The sequence below is a fragment of the Pteropus medius genome, unplaced genomic scaffold, assembly GCF_902729225.1.
Source record: "Pteropus medius unplaced genomic scaffold, Ma_sr-lr_union100, whole genome shotgun sequence".
NCBI lineage: Eukaryota > Metazoa > Chordata > Mammalia > Chiroptera > Pteropodidae > Pteropus > Pteropus medius.
This window is the reverse complement of record NW_024340692.1, coordinates 2,720,577-2,739,454: the sequence shown is the minus strand read 5'-3', so window position 1 is coordinate 2,739,454 and position 18,878 is coordinate 2,720,577. Positions and strand designations below refer to the sequence as shown.

General features: G+C 38.4%; 1 protein-coding gene across 2 annotated transcripts in view; it reads left to right on the top strand.

Moving 5' to 3' along the window:
- Positions 1-18,531, top strand: part of SH3GL2 (SH3 domain containing GRB2 like 2, endophilin A1) — a 178,477-nt gene extending 159,946 nt beyond the window's left edge. For both annotated transcript variants that reach the window (XM_039871116.1, XM_039871042.1), the window contains exons 4-9: positions 4,627-4,770; positions 5,634-5,767; positions 7,616-7,774; positions 9,277-9,380; positions 14,809-14,939; positions 16,958-18,531. In XM_039871116.1, coding sequence (XP_039727050.1) covers positions 4,627-4,770; positions 5,634-5,767; positions 7,616-7,774; positions 9,277-9,380; positions 14,809-14,939; positions 16,958-17,157 — 872 coding nt within the window. In that variant the 3' untranslated portion in view covers positions 17,158-18,531. The remainder of the gene's footprint in view (positions 1-4,626; positions 4,771-5,633; positions 5,768-7,615; positions 7,775-9,276; positions 9,381-14,808; positions 14,940-16,957) is intronic.
- Positions 18,532-18,878: the final 347 nt, after the last annotated feature.

Genomic DNA, 18,878 nt, shown 5'->3' with positions numbered 1-18,878 from the left:
TAGGCAGGTCCCAGAGGACACTAGGATCACTGTCAGTCAGTACAACGAGCATTTAAGAAGGTGAGCTGGACACGGAGTAAGGAAAAGCAAAAAAAGCTGGAACCCATTTGTACCTCTGCATTTGTCCCTCACCTGTTTTAACCAGTGACAGCTTTTGGAGTGTTAAGGCTACTCACTGCTTCACTTTTGCCTCCCAAAGCTTGCACAACCTCACTTTGTACCAATTCTAACTGGGAAATGTGGGGAAGGGATTCTGGGAAATGTAGTTCCCCATACAACCAAGTTGATAGTAGAGCACTCCAGCACAGACACTCACAGGAAAGAGAACGTGGAAAGGGAAGAAAGGAGTGCTTTTTCCTGTCTCTGCTCTCTGTTGTCTGTCTTTTTGCTCTTTATCATTGAATACTGATAACACACTTATGAATGAGAAATTTTTTAGGGATATACAGCTAGCAAGAATTGGAGCCTGGATTTTTACCTCTGTTTGCATTAGCCTAAAGCTGGCATTACTTTTAACGCACCGTGCTGCTTTCCATGAAAGACAAGACCTGTTTTCGTGTTCGTTCATTTGGATTAAGGAGTAGAAAATTTAAAAACTACGATTTAGCATGAGTGCTGAGTTTTCAGCATTCCCAGCTGGTTACTACGCTAGATAAGCAGCCTTAGGAGAGAAACTGAGCCATGACTCACACAGACATCGTTTTTAAGTCCCAGGGAAATAACTCTGTGGGCAGAGTGAGCAGCTTCTGTTTAACTCCCAGCAGAGCTTAGACTTCCCTTCGGCTGTGTCCAGAATTAAGAAGTGCGTCAGATGATTTTAGATTGAGCCTTGGCTGCCCCTGTTTGTCTTCCTTAAAAGAAACCATAGATTTGGGAGCCAAAAAAGAAACTGCTGTTTTTAGTAGAGGACAAAACAATAGGAGTCTTTTTTTTTTTTTTTAATAAATCAGCCTTTTATGGTCATCCTAATTTCACTTCCTGTTGTTTAAATTCACCTGATAAATTTTCTAACAAAAATCACCTAGCTGTGGACTCGTCGAGCCCTTTCCTTTGGTGGCATTTTCTAATGGAATTTCACTTGTTAATGCTTATTAACTTTTCTCTTCCTAACTAATTCTCTTTACACCAGTGGATATATTTTTTAGTAGAGCTTTTTGGTTGAAAGACCCATGACATTAGAGCAGCACCCAGAATGTCAAGATACTGTGGGAATTGTTTATCCAGGTTAGCCACTAAGTTTTTCTGAGGAAAAAAGAAATGGGAAATGCTTTCAATTTAGTTTTGTATAATGGAAGTAATACATGCACATATTATAAAAATTAGGTAGTTTTACAAAGCTTTTTACAAAAAAAAAAAACAGCAGTCCCCCGGAGTTGCCTTCCTCCCCCTATTTGCATGCCCCGGAAGCAACACTGTCAAAACCCTTTTGGCTGTTTCTTTAGTTTTTACTTCTAATCTTGCATTGACATGCTTATATTGCTCCTTGGTTTTCCAATTTTAGGTGTGTTGTGGTTGATTCCTGTTTGGAAGATGAGAATTGTTTGCTCTTTTCCTGTCTTCCCATTATTCAACACCATTTTTCTCTAGCATTTCACTAGTATGTATAAAAGTGAGTCTCCTCAAAAATTTACATTTTATGCCCTTGTAAACTTTTACAAAGCTGAGACCTAGATAATATTATATTTCCTTTTATATAACCTTTTTTTTTCCTGGAATTAATCATTGCTTTATTTTTTATTTTTTAAAACTTATGTATGTTTCACCAGTTCTTTCCCAGACCCCCTGCCACACATATGAATTTTCTCTCAATACATTGAAAACCATCAGGTATTCAGTATCTTTGAGATATCCGATGCTGCATTCTGGATTGGTTGCTGTCTTAGTTTGGGTTTCCCCAAGAGCAAACCATGAGACAAGGGTTAGAGCACATGTGGTTGATTTGGATGGTGATTCCAGGAAACCCTGTTGAGGGAGTAGGGAAGAAGAGGAGGCTAGTGAAGGAGACATTACAAAGAAAGATACAGTGGTGGATAACTATTACTTGATCTCACTGGAGGACATAGGGAACCTGTAGCTCCCTTAGAGCTCATGGCTACCTGAGCTGCACATATCTGGTTGTGTGTTGTGTCAGCTACACGTGGCTTCCATGCCTGATCCATAATGGCCATCATGAGGTCTCCCTTTGTCATTTTCACCTCTTTTCTTATACTGGATCCCCTTTTCTAGATCCGTACCTGTCCCTTTTCTTGATTTACACCTTCATTTTGGTAGAACGCCTCTTCCATTAGCTTGGGAAAAAAATAAATTGAGACCTTCCTGTGTATTTCAAACTATCGTTATTTTACCTTTATACTTCAATGGTAATTTGAATAAAGAATTGTAGATTATTTTCTGTAAGAAATTTGGAGTCATTGCTCCATTGTTTTCTAAGGCAATTTCTCATGTTTATGGTTTTCTAATATTGACCTCATTTTTCTCATTTTATGTGTAACCTATTTTTTTTCTCTCTGTAAGGTTTTAGGAACTTCTGTTTGTCCCCAGTTTTATGAAATTTCGTATTAATAGTCCTTGTTATGGACCCTTTTATCCATAGTGCTGGATGTACAGTGGATTCTTGCATCTGGAAACACATGTTTGTTAGTCCCGGGAAATTTTCTTAAACTTTTCTTGAATTTCTTGAAATTCTTTTAAAAAGAATTTCCTCCCCTTCTTTTCTGTGTTCTTCCTTTTTGGAACTTCCATTTTCAGCTGCTAAACCTGGACCAATCTGTGCTTTCTGAATTTTTTTTCTTTTTTCTTTTTTCTACTTTTGGGGGGATTTGCTTCAACTTTATCTTCGATAGTTCTATTGATTTTTAAATTTTGTTTCATTTAAATTCTTTTGCTTATTTCACTGTTATTTGTGTTGTGGTTACTTTTTCTCTGTATCCCCTCAGTACCTTGTGCATATTAGCTATCATTGCATTTATCATGTTTGCTGCCACTGTCTGTTTTTATCTGATGCTTCATTATACTGTGAGCATCTTGAGGGCAGGGACTGGGTCTTTCCTGGATCTCAGATATGGCTTATTGTAGAAAAATCTTTGAAAATATACTCTAATGATTATCGTCTCCACAAAAAAAGTGTGATCATGTGGCATTTTCAGTTTTTGAAATTTAGCACATATGATCCCTTTTTTATGAAAAGCAGAGTAAAGAAAATTGAATTTTGTTTTTTTCTGGTTATCACCAGGCTTTGCATATTGCTTTTAGCATGACTAACTGCTACTCACTGTGTGATTCTAAGCTTAAAGGTGATTCTCTCTGGAATATTTCTTTGCCGTGCCCCACCCCCACAGATGAGAGTGATACTGTTCCTCTGTGACTCACTGCAATGCCCTTGAATGACACGTAGTACATACACTTCATTCTAATGGTTTTTAAAATAGATGCTATTAAACCCTATAGTGAACCCTCAGTTCACTATAAACTTTATAAAGGCAGAGCCATACTGTCTTGTTCATTGTAATATGCCTGGTGCAGGGTTGAGAGGGGCCCTCTTGTGATAACTCTCCTCACCGCCATTCTCGACCTTTGAAGCCCGAAGTTGAAATAAAAACCTATTTGAAACAAATATTCAAGATCAAATGTCAGCCACTGGATGCCAAACGTGCCTTTAGCTGTGATTCTCTCGGGTTTCCATACTGAAGGGATCCTGGGCACAGTCTTAGGTTAATGTACTGTCCCAGCTCTAATAATTAACCTGAGGAATCCAAGTATCCTAGCATCAAGTAAATCATTAGCTTTAACAGTATATTCATAAAAGTTTCTTCTTTGAAAACTGAAATTGTTTTCTAGGCATCTTCTTTTATAAAAATAAAAGCAAAAAAGAAGTTGAAATGCCGTCTTGTGGCAAAGAACTAATTTTCAGATGCAGTATGTACTAGAGAAATGATTAAGTATTTTCAATGAACACAATATTTCTGTTCTTCATGGGTCAGTTTACTGTCAGAACCTTAGTTGAGAAGTGATTTTTAAAATAGCTCTATTTTCATCTCTTCTTATGGTTGAAACAATAGACTAGTGGTTACCAGAAGGGAGAGGGGAGGGGGAAGATAGATGGGGTAAAAGGGGTCAAATATGTGGTGACATTAAAGAATTAAAAATAAATTAATTAATTAAAAAAAAATAAAATAGTTCTATTTTATATATGGTGTAAATGAAATATGGCATTAGGCCCACGCTGTAAAAATTAAGTTTCCTGCTTTAGTCTACAGACTCGTAGAATTGAAATACAAAGCTAGAATCCTAAAACTTAGAGGTCACATAATCAGGTAGTTTTCAAAATGCTTTCCACCCTGCTCCACAAAGGCTTAGCCCGGGCCACCACAAGGAAGAAAGGACCAGAAAGAACACAGTAAGGTATGGAGAGCATATGAGGATGAGATCATCACCCCAAAGAGCTTTTTTTTTTTTGGTACCTTTTCTGCTAAATTTCTCATAAAATTTTGAAGCGAGAAAGGTAAAGGTGCGGCTTTCATGAGCTGAGCTAATTTATAGACCAGTTAAGGCCTGATTCACCCTCCAGCTTTGTTTCTGCTTTAACACATTGCCTACTTTGAGATCCTCTTTTCCTTTTGCCTTCAGCTTCCAGAGCTAAACTCAGCATGATCAACACCATGTCGAAAATCCGTGGCCAGGAAAAAGGGCCAGGCTATCCTCAGGCAGAAGCGCTGCTCGCAGAGGCCATGCTCAAGTTTGGAAGAGAGCTTGGAGACGATTGCAACTTTGGTGAAGAGTGCTTTCTCAGATTTTAATTCTTTCGTTTGTCCATGGGGATTTTAGTGCCAGAAAGAAACTCTGTAGAAAATTGCTCAAACCACTTTATATTTTGATTCTCAGTTTTAGGTCTTGTACAATTGGACCAAAACTTTATTGTCAGAGTTGTTTCATCATTTCTAGTGTGTATGGTATATTGTAGAGGTTTTATTTACTTTCTTTTTCCTTGATGAGATTCCAGTCTTTACAGTAGCTGGTTGATATATCCAGATGCCTGGACATTTACTATTGAGTATGTCTGGCAATAACTGGATAATAGTCACAATGAGCATGATTCAACACCCTGCCCCACGAGCTTTCTCTTAGCTCTTTCGTATGTGGTACCTAATTCTGCCACTGCGGGTGAGATACAGTTTATTTCTTCACCTCTCTCTCTTCTGACCCTCAGCTACCATACTAAACACTGTTTCATCCCCTTGTAATGTGAGGTCTTAGTAAATGACCATCCTTCATGGTTGAGTCCTGCTCTCTGTCCCTAATATTTGCTTCTGCTACATGTATTGGCCTTAAGCAGGTCACCTATCAGGGAAAGCTGGTAATTACAAGGGAGGGCAGGGAGCTTCCCAAATTGCATTTTAAAGGAAAAGCAAAGTTTTATAAGAGACATACCCCCTTAGGGGTCATTGAGTCTGTTGCTGATCTGAACTGTCTAAGGCAGAAAGTACACTGTTTGCTGGAGGGTATTTAATACTGTCTCTCATCTTGGTTGTCTTCGGAAGATAGATGGTAATCCATAGGTTTTTTTCTGTATTGGAACTTAAACTTCTGTTTTACTTCTGTTCTTAACATGCAAGGGCTTCATTTTCCCCTTCCAGGCCCAGCGCTCGGTGACGTGGGGGAGGCCATGCGGGAGCTCTCGGAGGTGAAAGACTCTTTGGATATGGAAGTGAAGCAGAACTTCATTGACCCCCTTCAGAATCTTCATGACAAAGATTTGAGAGAGATTCAGGTATCTGCATCTAGTCCTTTGGGAAGTGGACAGTTTAAATCCTACAGCAGATGCAGGTGTCATTTTCCTTTAGAAAACGTTTTTAAAGCTTACCGTGTATGTCGTCAGCACTGGGCATGTGAATTGCAAAAAAGTTCAACAAGATAAATTGAGAGAAGCCAGAAGTGCAGTACTTTTGGCCTTACTGTTATGACTGTTCCACTCATGAATTTACATTTGACTTCTCCACTTTGAATTTTCAAGATCTTTTAAGCTTTTTCTCTCTAGAAGGATAATATTCTTTCCATTATAATACATAACTTTATTAATTATTCTATGGTTTTCTGGGCTGAGTTCACCCTCGAAAATGCTAGCTATACCAGTTATTAACTTAAATAGTTATTCCATCACTCTATAACACATTTTTATATTTTCATAACAGTCGTTAAGATTGAGGAGGAATACCCAACTATTCTCTTTCTAAAACACATAGAACAGTTGCACTATTCCAAATAAAGTTCAACTGGCTTTAAGTCTATCTAGGTGTGTAATGTTTGTTTATTCATTCCTTCAACAAATATTTGTTGAACCTGTCTGAAATTTAGTTTTCTTTATTGTGAAATGGACTGTCATAACTTTAAATCTTCTAGATCTCCTTATTCTAGCTTAAATCTCCTTCAGCCCTACCACTTGATCAAGGTTGCACAGTTAGTAAGGGGCAGACTCACTCCAAACTTAAAATGTAACTCTTACTCCACTGCTGTGCTCTACAGCTGACTGCAAGTTCAGATGTTTTACAAGAATATACCTTCCAAAGGAACAAGCATTTAGCTTGGATCAGAGCATGGATTGGAGGCAGAGTGTGGAGTGGGAGGGAAGGTCTAGGATATTTTTCTTCTTCCTTTCCTGCTCGTTTCTTTACCACTCCCAACTCAATTTCATCTCCTTCTCTTTCTATATACACCTAGAATCAAGGGAAACCCAGCATTTTCTCTCTCCCATTAGTAGTAGAATACTGCAGATCTTAGGATATAATACGTTACTGCTTTAGGAAACTGCTGCTCCACTTGGTTATGAAAGGTTTAGGGCAGAGGCTGGATAGCCATGTGGTGGGGATGTTGCAAGGAGGGATTGAAGTGAAATGTGGGGCATTAGGCCCCCTCTGAGGTCCCTTCCAAGTGAGGTTTTGTAACTGAGTGTTGAATGAGAGACTTGAACGAATCAATGTTCCCTGAAAGCAGCTTCAGTCAACCAGGATAAGTGTTAAGATATAGCTGCCTAGGCCATGGCCCTGAATATTCTAATTTAGGTGATCAGAAATCCATATTTTAAATAAGCAATAATTAATAAAGTCATTCTAACAGATTGGATTACCTTAAAGATAAGTCCTTTCTAGCGCTAATACTCTGTGATTTCAAAAAGTAAGAATGCCATTCTTTCTCATTTCATTTCAAGGAAAATGTTTTTTCCTGCCTTCTCATGAGATACCATTTCTTCTGAAGATGGGGACTAGTGGGCCTGATGTGCCTGTGTTTTCCACATGTGTGGGGCATCTATACACATTCCCAGCTTCTGTGATGGAAGGAAAAGGCATACTCCAGCTTGGCTTTGTCTCAGCAAATAAAGAGAACTTATACTTCCCACAATTTATTTCTTGCTCTTAATTATTTTTAAAGACATTTCCCCACATTTGGCCTTTGGAAGCATTTGCCCCACTGGCGCATGTTCCTTTATTTTTCTGGCGATGTAACATTTTAGAACTTAACTTGTCTTATTTTGGAAGATAATAGGCATGATGTGGAAGTGAGCTGTAAACATGACTTTTCCGTGAGTCCTTTCAAAGCATATTTCTGCTCTTGACTTGTTTAGCATCATCTAAAGAAGTTGGAGGGTCGACGCCTGGACTTTGATTATAAGAAGAAACGACAAGGCAAGATTCCAGATGAAGAGCTTCGTCAAGCTCTGGAGAAATTTGATGAGTCTAAAGAAATTGCTGAGTCAAGCATGTTCAATCTCTTGGAGATGGATGTGAGTTATTCTTTTGTGGTTTTCAAATGATTCTTGCCTTTGAGGCACAAGACTAATGTGCTAAATGGTTAGGTAGTTAAAAACGTTAATATCTGATCACGCTATGTGGTGAGAACTTCAGTAGATGGTTATTTCTTTTAAAGAATTTGAAATTATAAAATAGAATGAGAAATGATAAAGTTTTTGTCCCTGTATTCCTGTAACTTGATTTAACTACATTTTTGTCTACTTATGATCTTAAAGTATTACTAGTAGTGGAGAGATAAAGAATGTTTCTGATCCATGTATCATCAGTCCAATAGCTAAAAAAAATACTCTGTTGAAATGCAGGGCAGATTGACTTCAGACTGAATAACAAAATCAACTAAAATGCATTCAGAAGTGAGTTTCCAACATAGGTTAAGATGTTCTGTATTTTTGAAGTAAAGTTGACATTTTTTTAAAAGGTAATTTCGATTGAGATTGATGATTGTAGCAGATACTACATTTGGGGCACAGATGAGATAGTTTAAAAGCTGCTTTCACATTTCCAGAGTACTAAATTATTATTCATGGCTTTAGAAGTTACATTCCAGCTACTCATGTCATAAAACCTGTTAACCAGCTTTCCTGTCCTTCCTCAACCCCCATCCTGTTCCATCAGTTACTGACCAACTTCTGCTAAGATGTTTGCAGGGCCTTTATGTACTTATCACTTAACTGCTTTGCCCTGACTGGTGACACGGAAGGCATGCTGATCATATCAGACTTTCCCACTACCCGGAGACAGTGTAGGTTTGTGTTTGTGTGTATGTAAAACAACTTGTCCACCTACCTGCTGAAGAGGAATGCTTTTGTAATGAGGGGTGACCTGAATCACAGTGCACTCAGGGCTGCATCCCACCCCAAAGCATTGCCTCTGTTGACTTGGAGGCCACTAGTCAGCTAGATCACAACTCAAGATCCAAAATAAGGGTAGCAAGGATTCTTAGAATATTAGAGTTAGAATGAACCCAAATGTCACTTGACCCAACTCCTTTACATTACAGATGAGGCAAAAGATTTTCCCTCATACCACGCTGCCTCCTTGGTGCCTCATTTGAAAACTCAATATTCACATTTTTATTAATAGCACTAATATTGACTTAGCATGAAAAATATAGGGCACAGTGAATCCTTTGGGCAATACATGTTTTTCCTATAGGAAATAAATAAAATAAGCCAAATCCTAATGTTCCAGCTAAGCAGGAGATTGTTCAATGAGAGTTATGTAATCCTCAGGAGTATTATAATGTTGCTTCTCCTAATGGTACTGGAATTTCCAAGCATAAGGATGCTTTCTTATCCTTAATTGATTTGTCCTAAAACTGTGTGTCCTAGCCTGGCTCACCACATGGCCATGGGCATCACCGAGCACTAGGCTGTATGTCAGGGGCTGCTGCATCATATGTGCCAGACAGTAGTAGCTGCTTAAGGACAGTAATGTGGTAACTAAGGCATGATTTCCCTTCATCAATCTGCAGATCGAACAGGTGAGCCAGCTCTCTGCACTCGTGCAGGCCCAGCTGGAGTATCATAAGCAGGCAGTCCAGATCTTGCAGCAAGTCACCGTCAGACTGGAAGAAAGGTATTTTACAGTTCTCTGCATTTTACATTTCCATTTTATTGCTATGGAATGATGTGTGAAGAAATGGAAATACCAGAGAAACTACATTTGAAGAAAAACTTCTGCCAAAATCCCTGCTGTTCCTACACAGGCACCTGTGGATCATTTGTTTTGATGTTATTTTGTCTTGTGCTTTGTTTTACTTTGTTCTGTTGAATCTAATCTCGTGTTTATGAGAGGTTGATTCTTGAATGATATTTTAGCTGCCACAGATGGGATACCAGGATGCTCCAATGATAATGGATACCATTTACTGACCAGCTATTCTGTGTGGGTACTGAAGGCATAGCATCAATCATAGAACAGTCCTGTAGACTAAGTATTGTTAGCCTCACCTAACAGATGAGCAAACTGAGGCTCAGGGAGATGAAGTAACTAGCCCCAGATCATACAGTGATCCAAATGGGGTTCATGATCAAGCATAACTTATTTGAGAACTTGTATCTTTTCACACCTTGTGTGTTTCTGAATGGTGACAGATCAGAGGGGGCTGCTTTCTTTTGCCTGTACCACCTCCTCACACATTCCCCACAGCAGGGCTGAGGCAGTTTTCTTTATGAATGGGCCTCCCTGGAATTCAAGGGCAGCCTGCACAGCTGTATGCAATGGCCTTGCATTGTAATATGTGTTAATTTAGCCAGATTAAACACGATTTTACTAACGTATGTACCTCAAAGGGTCACCTCAACAGCCTTTATTCTCAGCTTGTGGCCAAATTAGATACTCATAGCTGATGAGACGGGCTGAATGCACAATGAAGCCTACAATCATTATGTTGCACTATGAGAAACCTCCTCACCTCTTTCTGACTGGTGCTTTGATTGTGCATCTTCCCTTTGTGCACCCTTGTGGAAATGTATGCAACATTCTGAGGCCTCGAGAAAGGTTTAAAAATCACACACTTCATCAAACTAAAGAAATACTATATGTCTTTGCGATATTCTGCTATTAATATACCTTAAACTCTCCCCACCCTTGCAAACCTGTTGCACACTTTGCTTAGTGAACACCTGAAACTGTGGGAAATACTTAGGGGTGTGTGGAATATACCTGTTGACCATATCTTTCCGCCTTCTTCCTGTCTTGCTTCATTTCTTTCCCCCTTCTTGTATCACAAACTGCTCACTGTTCTCAGAGCACACAGTATTTCTTCCTTTCTTCCCTCCAAACCTCTCAAGCTCCATATGGAATAACTTTCTTCTAGAAACAACTGTTCATTTGGAAATGACTCATACCTTTTACCTCCTTCCTTAAACTTTTTCCAACTTCCCCATGCACAGGTTAAACTCTCCCCACCCCCACTCTGTGTTCTTGTAGCATTTTGCACATATGTCTATAATAAGATTTACCACAATTTGTGGTAATTAGTTTATGTTCTATCTCCCCTACAGGCCACAGTTGCTTGAGGGCAAGAACTGTGCCTGATTCATTTCTTTTAATTTATCTAAGTTAGTTTCAGGTATACAGTACATTGGTTAGACATCTATATAGTTCATAAAACGATCCCCCCAATTGCTTCCTCCCTCCCCTGGCCCTCCACCTAGACATCGTATTAATGCTAACTGCATTCTCTCTGCCGTGCTCCCCATCCCCGTGACTAGCTATCTACTAATTTGTGCTTCTTTAACCTTTCACCCCATTCTCCTAGCCCCACAACCCCCTTGCCCACTGTTTGTCACCAAATTGTCCACTATATTTGTGAGTCTGTTTTTGATTAGTTATTTTTGTTCTTTAGATTCCACATATAAGTGAAATCATATGGTATTTATCTTTCTCTGACTTATTTCACTCAGCATGATAACCCCTAGGTCCATCCATGTCATTGAAAATGGTAGGATTTCATTTTTTTTAATGGCTGAGTAATATTCCACTGTATATATGAGCCATAATTTCATTATCCAATCATCTGTTTATGGGTAATTAGGTTGCTTCTATATCTTGGCTTCCATATCTTGTAAATTGTGCTGCCATGAATATTAGAGTGCATAGATCTTTATGAATTATTGTTTTGGTTTTCTTTGCATAAATACCCAGAAGCGCAATTGCTGGGTCAAAAGATACAGTCATTTTTAATTTTTTGAGAAACCGCCATACTGTTTTCCACAGTGTCTGTACCAGTTTGCAGTCCCACCAACAATGTATGAGGGTTCCCTTTTCTCCACATCCCCGCCAGCACTTGCTGTTTTTTGATTTATTGATGATAGCCATTCTGACAGGTATGAGGTGATACCTCATTGTGGTTTTAACTTGCATTTCTCTGATGGTTTGCGACCTTGAGAATCTTTTCATATGTTTATTAGCCATTTGTATTTCCTTTTAAGAGAAGTATCTGTTCAGGCCTTCCGCCCATTTTTTAATTGGACTGTTTGTTTTTTTGTTGTAGAGTTGTATAAGTTCTTTATATATTTTGGATATTAACCCCTTATCAGATGTATCATTAGCGAATAGCTCCTCCCAAACGGTTTTTTTGTTTTGTTTTGTTGATGGTTCCTTTGCTGTACAAAAACTTTTTAGTTTGATGTAGTCCCATTTGTTTATTTTTTCTTTTGTTTCCCTTGTCCCAGGAGATATAGCTGAAAAGAAATTCCTGTTAGTAATATCAGAGAGTTTACTGCCTGTGTTTTTTTCTAGAAGTTTTATGGTTTCGGGTTTTACATTTAAGTCTTTAATCCATTTTGAGTCTATTCTTGAATATGGTGTAAGAAGGTGGTCCAGCTGCTGCTGCTTCTTTTTTTTTTTTTTTTTGCATGTATCTGTCCAATTTTCCCAGCACCATTTATTGAAGAGACTGTCTTTACCCCATTGTATATTCTTACCTCCTTAGTCATATATTAAGTGAGCGTATCGATAGGGATTTATTTCTGGGCTCTCTGTTCTGTTCCATTGATCAATGTATCTGTTTTTATGCCAGAACCATGCTGTTTTGATTATTGTAGCCTTGATATCAGGCAGTGCGATACTTCCAATGTTGTTCTTCTTTCTCAAGATTGCCATGGCTATTCGAGGTTTTTTATGGCTCCATATAAATTTTAGGATTATTTGTTCTAGCTCTCTGAAAAATACCATTGGTATTTTGATAGGGATTGCATTGAATCTATAGATTGCTTTGGGTAGTATGGCCATTTTAACGATGTTGATTCTTCCTACCCATGAACATGGGATATGCTTCCATTTATTTGTATCTTCTTCAGTTTCTTTTTTCAATGACTTATAATTTTCTGAAAACAGGTCTTTTACCTTCTTGGTTAATTTGATTCCCAGGTATTTTATAGTTTTCAAGGCAATTGTAAGTGGGATTGTTTTCTTAATTTCTCTTTTTGAAAGTTCATCATTGGTGTATAAAAATGCAACTGACTTCTGAATATTTATTTTATAACTTGCTACTTTACTGAATTCATTGATCAGTTCTAACAGTTTTTTGGTGGAATCTTTAGGGTTCTCTCTATATAATATTGTGTCATCAGCAAATAGCGAGAGTTTTACTTCTTCCTTTCCAATTCGGATACTTTTTATTTCTCTTCCTTGTCTGATTGCTGTGGCTAAGACTTCCAATACAGTGTTGAAGAGGAGTGGTGAAAGTGGGCATCCTTGTCTTGTTCCTGATTTTAAGGAAAATGCTTTTAGCCTTTCCCTATTGAATATGTTAGCTGTAGGTGTGTCATATATGGCCTTTATTATGCTGAGGTATGTTTCTCTATTCCCACTTTGCTGAGAGGTTTTATCATTAATGGATGCTGGATTTTGTCAAATGCTTTTTCTGCATCTATTGATATCATATAATTTTTATCTTTTGATTTGTTAATGTGGTGTATCACAATTGATTCGCGGATATTGTATCAATCATGCATCTCAGGAGTAAATCCAACTTGATTATGGTGTATGATATTTTTAATGTATTGCTGAGTTCGTTTTGCTAACATTTTATTGAAGATTTTTGCATCAGTGTTCATAAGAGGTATCAGCCTATAGTTTTCTTTCTTTGTAATGTCTTTGGTTTTGGGATCAAAGTAATGATGGCCTCATAAAAGGAGTTAGGGAGCGTTCCCTCTTCTTAAATTTTGTGGAATAGTTTGAGAAGAATAGATGATAATTCTTTGAATGTTTGGTAAAATTCTATGAAGCCATCTGGTCCAGGACTTTTGTTTTTTGGGAGGTTTTTGATTATTGATTCTATTTCATTGGTGGTAATCAGTCAGTTCAGATTATCTGTTTCTTCTTGATTCAGTCTTGGGAGATTGTATGTTTCTAGGAATGTGTTCATTTCTTCCAGATTGTCCAATCTATTGGCATATAATTGCTTATAGGATTTTCTTGTGATCCATTGTATTTCTGTGGAGTCCATGTTTATTTTTCCACTTTCATTTTGATTTTATTTATTTGAGTCCTCTTTTTTCTTTGACGAGTCTGGCTAAGAGTCTGGCCAATTTTGTTTATCCTTTCAAAGAACCAGGTCTTGGTTTCATTAATCTTTTGTATTGTTTTTCTAGACTCTATTTCATTTCTTTTTTCATTCTGATCTTTATTATTTCCTTCTTTCTTTTCACTTTGGGCTTTGTTTGCTGTGCATTTTCTAGTTCTCTTAATTGTAAGGTTAGATTGTTTATTTGAGCTTTTTCTTGTTTCTTGAGGCAGGCCTGTATTGCTATGAATTTCCCTCTTAGGACTGCTTTTGCTGAGTCCCATAGATTTTGAGTCGTTGTGTTTTTATTTTCATTTGTTTCTGGGTATCTTTTGATTTCTTCTTTGATCTCATTAATAACCCATTCATTGTCGGTAGCATGTTATTTACCCTTCATGTGTTTGTGTATTTTCCAGTTTTTTTTCTTGTAGTTGATATCTAGTTTCATACCATTGTGATCAGAGAAGACAGTCGATATGATTCAGTCTTCTTAAATTAATTGAGACTTGATTTGTGTCCTAATATGTGGTCTGTCCTTGAAAATGTTCCATGTGCACTTGAGAAGAATGTATATTTTGCTGCTTTGGAGTAAAATGCTCTGAAAATATCTATTAAATCCATCTGTTCTAGTGTATCTGTTAAGCCCATTGTTTCTTGTTGATTCTTTGCCTGGAAGATCTGTCCATTGGTGTCAGTGGGTGTACCTGATTCATTTTTGTGTTCCTGACACAATGCAAAATGTACTTAGAATGAGTGAGGAAGGGTGCGAGGGATGAGAAAAGGATGAAGACGGGGAGGATATGACCATAGAGAGACATCAACAAAAGCAGAGGCATAAACACATATGAAGGCTAAGCGTCCTTTTCAGATTTCCTCTTCTCCACAGTGGTAGATTGGTGGGTGACCTATGCATTTCCTGGATTTTATTGCTTTTCCTTTTGCTTCTTAATTAGCTTACTCTCTTTTCTCCCCTTTTTCTTTTCGACACAGAATAAGACAAGCTTCATCTCAACCTAGAAGGGAATATCAGCCTAAACCACGAATGAGCTTGGAGTTTCCAACTGGTGACAGCACTCAGCCCAATGGGGGCCTCTCTCACACAGGCACTCCCAAACCTGCAGGTAAGGAGCTGAGACCTGCAGACCCCCTCCCACTGGCCTTGGGCACATCCTGTTGACACTTTTCCTGAAATTCTAGGAGTAATCCAATCTGGCTGCGTCAGAAATATACAGTGATATATTTTTTACAGGTTTTGTCAGTTAGAAACTCTTTTAAAAGACTCTTCCTTCTTTTCTCATTGATCATTTCTTTTCCTCTTTTTCTCCCTTCTCTATTCTATAAAACTTGTCCCTTGTCCCCTTTTCTCTCACTTTCCATCATCAACACACTCGTAACCTCCTAACTTATATATTTGATTTCGACCCTCCTTTGTGGTCATAGAATCATCTTGTCAGTTTGGTGCTGGGGTGGCATCTTTCTGTTTTTCCCCTTCTGTGGTTCCAGCACACGTGGGAGTGAGGGCCCTGGGCAGTGTATGCCTGCATACTTACATGGAACCCACAGGCAGCAGCTCCAGGAATGGGTTGAGCTGAATTTTTTGAGTCACAAGAGCATATGGGTGAATTTGCAGATGAATATATTTTGAATCTCAACATCTGCTAGATTTTTCTACTCCCCCCACTACCCTCCCTCCACTTAATCATGTCATGGTTACTGAGGCTGATTCAGTTAAAGCTGAAATTTACTTTCTGTCAGGTATATTGATATATACCCAATACGTATTCTTTTAGTTGGCACCACTGCTTCCTACCCCATACACAAAATTTAGACAAAAGCTAGTGCTTGAGATATTTTCAGCCTTAGCATTTGCTTGGTTGAAGAAGTGGAAACTATCTCATACTGGATATGCATTTTAAAGATACACAGCTTTCTCCTATTTTCTCTGTATCTCCAGTAGTTGATGTTCATCTTCAGGATACTTTTTTATGAGATGTTTCCAGGAGACTACACAGGAAAAAATGAGGTCTGTGATGACAGTTGGAGCTTTCTGCCTTTGTGTTCACCTCTGCTGCCCACAGCCCAGTGTGGGGTATAAATAGCAGTGGCTCTTAGAAGTTGGCAGGCAATAAGGACTAGTCATATGAGTTATGTATTGCTTTCTTCTTCCTGCTCATAAACGAACCCATATTTCATTCTTCTTTCTGCTTTAAGTAAGAAAATATATTACATTATTACCCTTCAAAGCCATGTTGATGGCATGGGAGCTGTATACACTTGTCTGAGTTTTTATGAGTAGGAGTATATATGCTATATTAATATATTTGGTCATTTTACATAGATCCCTTTTAAGATAGAATCCATCCTTCATTATTTTATTCAACATAGAATACATTTTTTATATGCCATAGCTCTGATGCATTCCTCATGTTTATATATGCAACAGTTTACAAAGTATGAATTATATATATATATATTTTTACATAATCTCGTTAAATGAATACAATAGTACTGTGAAGTGAGTTGTTAGACAAAGAAACGGAGTGAAATGCCTTGTGTCAGGTCACACAGAATTAGAACTTGAACCCGAGGTTTTATATTGTTGTGTTTGTAGCACAGTATAGCAGTTTTCCAGAGGTTGGAGTATTTATTTTTAAAAAGCGAGAACTGCACTGTTATTCTCATTCTGAGGCTGCAAAGCATTTTCCATGTCATTAATGGTACTATTTCACATGTGCAGAGATTTTAAAGTGCTAACATGGAAAGAATTCTGGCCATGCTGGATTATGAACCTAAATCTCATTAAAACTCCTTAAGTTGTTGGGTCTCCCATCATTGGGTACTGTTAGGAATGCAAGCCTTGATAACTTCTGTTGTACATATCACAAGAATAGATAGGGCCATTTTTCATACTGGAAATGGAAATAGGAATCCAGCAACTTCCAGAAATCTGAGAAAGCTTCTGAAGGCTAATGAGAGGAAAGACCATGTAGTAGACACTGGGGACTCGTGGCAACAGGAAGCTGCAAGACGAGATGTGAGGCAGGAACCGGGGGACAGCAAGTGGGTGCAGCAGGCAGTAGATACATAAGTTAAATTCCCCTTGTCTTTCTTTATTCTTCTCTCCTGCTCTGACTCCCAGGTGCCCCTATGGATCAGCCCTGTTGCCGAGCTCTGTACGACTTTGAACCTGAAAATGAAGGGGAGTTGGGTTTTAAAGAGGGTGATGTCATCACACTCACTAACCAGATTGATGAGAACTGGTATGAGGGGATGCTTCATGGCCAGTCAGGTTTCTTCCCCATCAATTATGTGGAAATTCTGGTCGCCCTGCCCCATTAGTATGTTATGCTGGCTGGCTCACCTCCTCTTGGCCCAGATAGTTAAGTTTAACCACTGCTTTGGTAATGCTGCTTACAATACATCCCAAGTGCAGGCTGCAGTGGTCCAAGTCATCAAGCCCCACTGAGTATCTTTGATTGACTTGTGTGATCCCACAGGAGTCATGGTGATGGGTGGTATCTTCACAGCCTGGTGGGCATGGCATGTGCTTTTTAAATAACAATATGAGACCAGCCAATAGTCAGAGAATTGCTGTTCAGACAGTTCTCAGGAGGCTGTGGCTTCTTAGAATAATGACCATGAGCCACCTCACAGAAAAACCATCCTACTGAAGATATTATCTATCACCCAGGGGCCATCTCCAGGTCTCAGGTTCTCCATTTAAATAGGAGAAAGTTTTTGCTTTCACATTGTCCCCTCCCAAATATGTGAGTCACAGAAATGTGGAAGAAAGCCTCCCTCACCAGCAAATTGTCTTCTGGTCTGAACAAGTTAGTCCCTTGATGCTATCAGTAGAAAAGTGTTGAGTATGGATTCAAAGCTTTCTCTGAAAACATTCTCCTTTGTTCCTCCCACTTACGCCTATTTCTGAGGTACAGCTAATTTTCCTCCTTCCCTATTAAAGCCAAAGGAGGACTCCTATTTTATTTCAAAATAAGACAAGTAGCAATCAACATATTATGGGAGGTGTTGAAAAGAGGAGATTCTCCATTATGAGGAATTGAAAAGAGATCCGGTTTCCAAGCTTAAATTTCTTGCTATACAGAAACAATATATGTATTTAGTCATTTCTGAAGGTACTGGGAAGGCGGAACAAATATCTTCACTTCAGTTTTATTTATAAATTAAGTTTTTCATGAATCCATTTGGCACAGAGACACAAGGAGAAAAACACTAAAAACCATCATTCCACTAGTTCATAGACCAAGAAACAGTAACTATATTTTTTTCCACTTTCACCTTTTGTGTTCTTTGAACATCATTTGTGCATATTCTGCCCTCAATGAGGACCAAATAAAGATGATTTTTGTGCTTAGCAGTTGAAGATGCGTGGCTGCATATGCAAAACTCTTTCCCAGATCAGTTGTTACTTTTATCTCTGTTCCTTCTATCTCATCTTCATTTTGTGTGGACAGTGCTGTGCATAAATTTATGAGTGGTTTTTTTTGTATCGGTATTAAAGTCCTGTTAGGTTCTATCCAGAGTTCTATTTATCTAGCTGTACAGATTCTTTCAGAGGTTTAATGTGCTGCTTTGGACATGCCACCTGTGGTAGTAGATCATGTGGAGTGAAAGACAAATCTTATTGCTTAATGTATAAACTCTTACCACGGGAAGCGTTGCTGTTTCCAATAAATATTGCTGAAGACAGAACAAAGTCTCTGGCCCTTTATTTTGTGTCACTTCTTTGAGTCCAACAGCGAGTGGACTAAGGCTCATTTCGGTCTTCATTGCTTTCGATACAACCAAACAAGACCTGGTTCCAACCCTGTGAGCAGGGAAAGTTCCATCATCAAGAAGCAAGCTAGCTTGGACACTGGTAACTTCTTGATAACCCCAGGAAGAAGGAGATTTTGGAGAGGATATGAAAGTGGGAAGAGGAGGTCTTCTAGAAGTTAAATGAGTTATCATCAGTGGCAATATCAGAAGAATATAATGTTCTGAGGGGCAAATAAAATATTTCAACCAGTCTTTGGTGTTCTTTCATGTTTAAAGAGGAA